Source organism: Limulus polyphemus, unplaced genomic scaffold (genome assembly GCF_000517525.1).
Source record: "Limulus polyphemus unplaced genomic scaffold, Limulus_polyphemus-2.1.2 Scaffold2837, whole genome shotgun sequence".
In the NCBI taxonomy this organism is placed as follows: domain Eukaryota; kingdom Metazoa; phylum Arthropoda; class Merostomata; order Xiphosura; family Limulidae; genus Limulus; species Limulus polyphemus.
Window position 1 is genome coordinate 8,038 of NW_013668447.1, and position 3,013 is coordinate 11,050.

At 29.4% G+C, this 3,013-nt stretch overlaps 1 protein-coding gene across 1 annotated transcript in view; it reads right to left on the reverse strand.

The window, feature by feature from the left end:
- Positions 1-254: 254 nt before the first annotated feature.
- LOC106468022 (arrestin domain-containing protein 3-like) overlaps positions 255-3,013 on the reverse strand; it is a 60,412-nt gene continuing 57,653 nt past the window's right edge. Inside the window, exons 9-11 of the mRNA XM_022396327.1 lie at positions 2,361-2,603; positions 1,494-1,636; positions 255-941 (exon numbers count right to left, since the gene is read on the reverse strand). Of these exons, the coding sequence (XP_022252035.1) occupies positions 897-941; positions 1,494-1,636; positions 2,361-2,603 (431 nt within the window). The 3' untranslated portion in view covers positions 255-896. The remainder of the gene's footprint in view (positions 942-1,493; positions 1,637-2,360; positions 2,604-3,013) is intronic.

Consider the following 3,013-nt stretch of genomic DNA (forward strand, 5'->3'; position numbering starts at 1 on the left):
ATACCTTTAAAAATTAAATTCTTACACAACATTCAATAAAAGTAAAATAAATAAACACTGAAAGGGATATTTTAGCTACTATAAAAACAAAACAGTAAGATTGCATTTCTTTTGCAAGTGACTATCCCAAGTATATTTGGAATTTTAATGACTAAAAGAATAAAATACGAATTTAATAAACCAGAACACAAAAAACATTATAAAGCAAGATATTAGAAATAAAAATGACTGATGCACATGTTGATTTACAAGAAATAAAATATAAATACAGTAACATCACAGTTGGTATTTAACAAGTAAAATTATGAACATTAACAAGCATTATCTAGGAAAGAAAAAAAACCCAACTAAACACAAGAAAGACTACCCGAGTTTTAACACAAAAGAACAACAAATAGAATAAATCTGGTTTGAATGCTGAAAAGTGCAGTTTCAAACTGCAATATAAATACCAATATCCATACAACTCAAGTTATTGTACATAATATTTTTGTTTTGATATGTTGATGGGACATACATTTAAGTTGTTTATGACAGTATGCTATATTCAATATATTTGTGAAACATTCTTCTGCTCTGATATTCAGTAAGCATATTGATTTCACACAACAAAGCTGACAATTCTTTAAATTTTCAAATGGAACAAAAAGGTAGGCCTGACCCCTAATAAAGATAGTGATGGTGTATATTTTACAACTCATTGCAGTGTAGCCCATCTAGCAGAAACCCATGTTAATAAAAAGCTAGCCATGTGCTGAAGTTAGCCTGTCATAGGATGAGAAGACAACAGTAATAACTTCCCACATGATCTTCCTTACAAGATGTAGCTAAAATGGCACATCTTTAACTTTATTATCACCCATCTGGTCCAAAACATCAATGTCAATAACATATCTTCACCCCTGTCCTTCTTCAACTACAGGAGCTGGATTAGGGTCGACCTACAAAAGAAAAATGTTATAAACCTGTTACCAACATTTTTTTTTTTTTATTAACACACATATACACAAAGACAAATTATATAAATTATCAATAAGATAACATGTACAATGTAATATTATATTTCACCAGTAAGATTAAAAGAACTTTGTCCTTTATAAATAACTTCCATTTTTCTGAATGATTTTTATGTGGTTGCACATTAAACCTTTCTTTGGCTAAACAGATATATTATTCACATTTTGTAGACCAAAATCTTTTTTTACTGGCAGTAATTTGTAATAAGAAATTACATTTTTTAGAAAGGACAAGCAACTATCTTTTCTGACAAAATTTCATATTCCAACATAATAGAAAAAGTACAAGTTACAGAAGATGCATACCATCTATAAAGTTGATCCACATATTCTATAAAAATATAATAGAAAAAAGAAGAGGACTAACAATTCACGTAAAGAACTATACTAGTCCCTGTTACGGTCGGATCTCCCTTAATTTCACACAACATAATACTCAATATACTATAATAAACTTCTTAAATTTTACTCATTTACCTCAGAATAAGCAGGAGGAGGCTGATACTGATAGTCATGTACATAGGCATACGTTGGTGTAAATCGAGTGTCTCCTATAATATCATCATCATCTTCAGTAATGTCTACTGAACCTTCAACACACTCAGCATACATTGGTGGTGCTGCATGATACAAATTATAAAACTGTACTGTGTTTCATACCCAAAGATAGTACTTTACACAATAGAATAAAATATACATTTCTACATAATAAAAAACTGAAAATTACACTTTCTTTTCTTTTTTTACACATTTAAAAAATTTTACACAGATAAAAAAAATGAATAAATTGTTGTCGCCATGAATGACAATAAAAGGCTATACAATACTGCAAATGCTTCTTGATTAATAATACTAAAAATGAACAGTTCTTCATAATGTTTCATATCAGCTATAAAAACTATTCGAACTTAGAAAGTAATCTTTAAAAATAATGGAATAGGTTGTGTGTAATAAACTTAATTTTGTGAGATGATAAAAGCACATATTACATACACTGATATTAATTGCTATTTAATCTGAACATTTGATTACTTGTTCTATGAAACAAATGTTAACTTTCCTTTTAGCATGTTAAAAAGAAAGAGGTTTTCTCTCTTCAGTACCATCTTTATAGAGTTTAATACTCTATTTGGTCAGTTTCTTTTAACACAACTGCAATAATATTCTCCTAATTCAAAGAAAAACTTTGTCTTTGGCAACTTCATGCTGTAGCTACCTGTCTTCCTAAATTACACATGCACATCAAGAAAAAACAAAAACTTTCATTAACACATGCAGAATTTTATAAAGAATAAATGTTAACTTGTTCTTATTATTCTATTTATTGAGAATCTATCAACATACGTTCATCAGGTAGTGAGGACATCTCTACTTCACTATATGGAGGTGCAGGTGGGTAAAATGTCAATCTTGCTTCATTAGTTCTAGGTAAATTTTCCATGTTAGACTGAAGTGTCCTATAGTTTGGTGGTCGTGTACGTAAGGGAACTGTTCCAATCACTACAGGCAGGTCCATTGACAGATTATAGGCTCCTGGGATTTGTAGAGTGATCTGAATAATGCAAATATTTGATATTAACATCATGACTGTTACAGAATAAAGTACAATCCTATTTCATCGATAAAAAGATGGCTAGTAAAATATGTTTACAATTACTGTATTGTGGTGGTATGTGTCTATTCACAGCATTTGCTTATTCTTTAAAAATAGCAGTAAGATACATATGAAGAAGACAGAACAAATAGAACACAATTCTCTTCCTGATTAGAATGTCTAGTACTCAAGACAAACAACACTTGACTAGCATACTTACTGTAATAATATAGATCACAGAGAAAGAAAAACATCTTTCAGTTGAATTAATGAAAAAATATTCTTTGATCTAAAAATTATGCTCTGAAATCTTATTTTTTCATATAAAGAAGACACTACAGAAAGAATTTTTTCAAAAGAATGCAAACATATAAAATAGCATACTGTTGCGTCATCGATATCA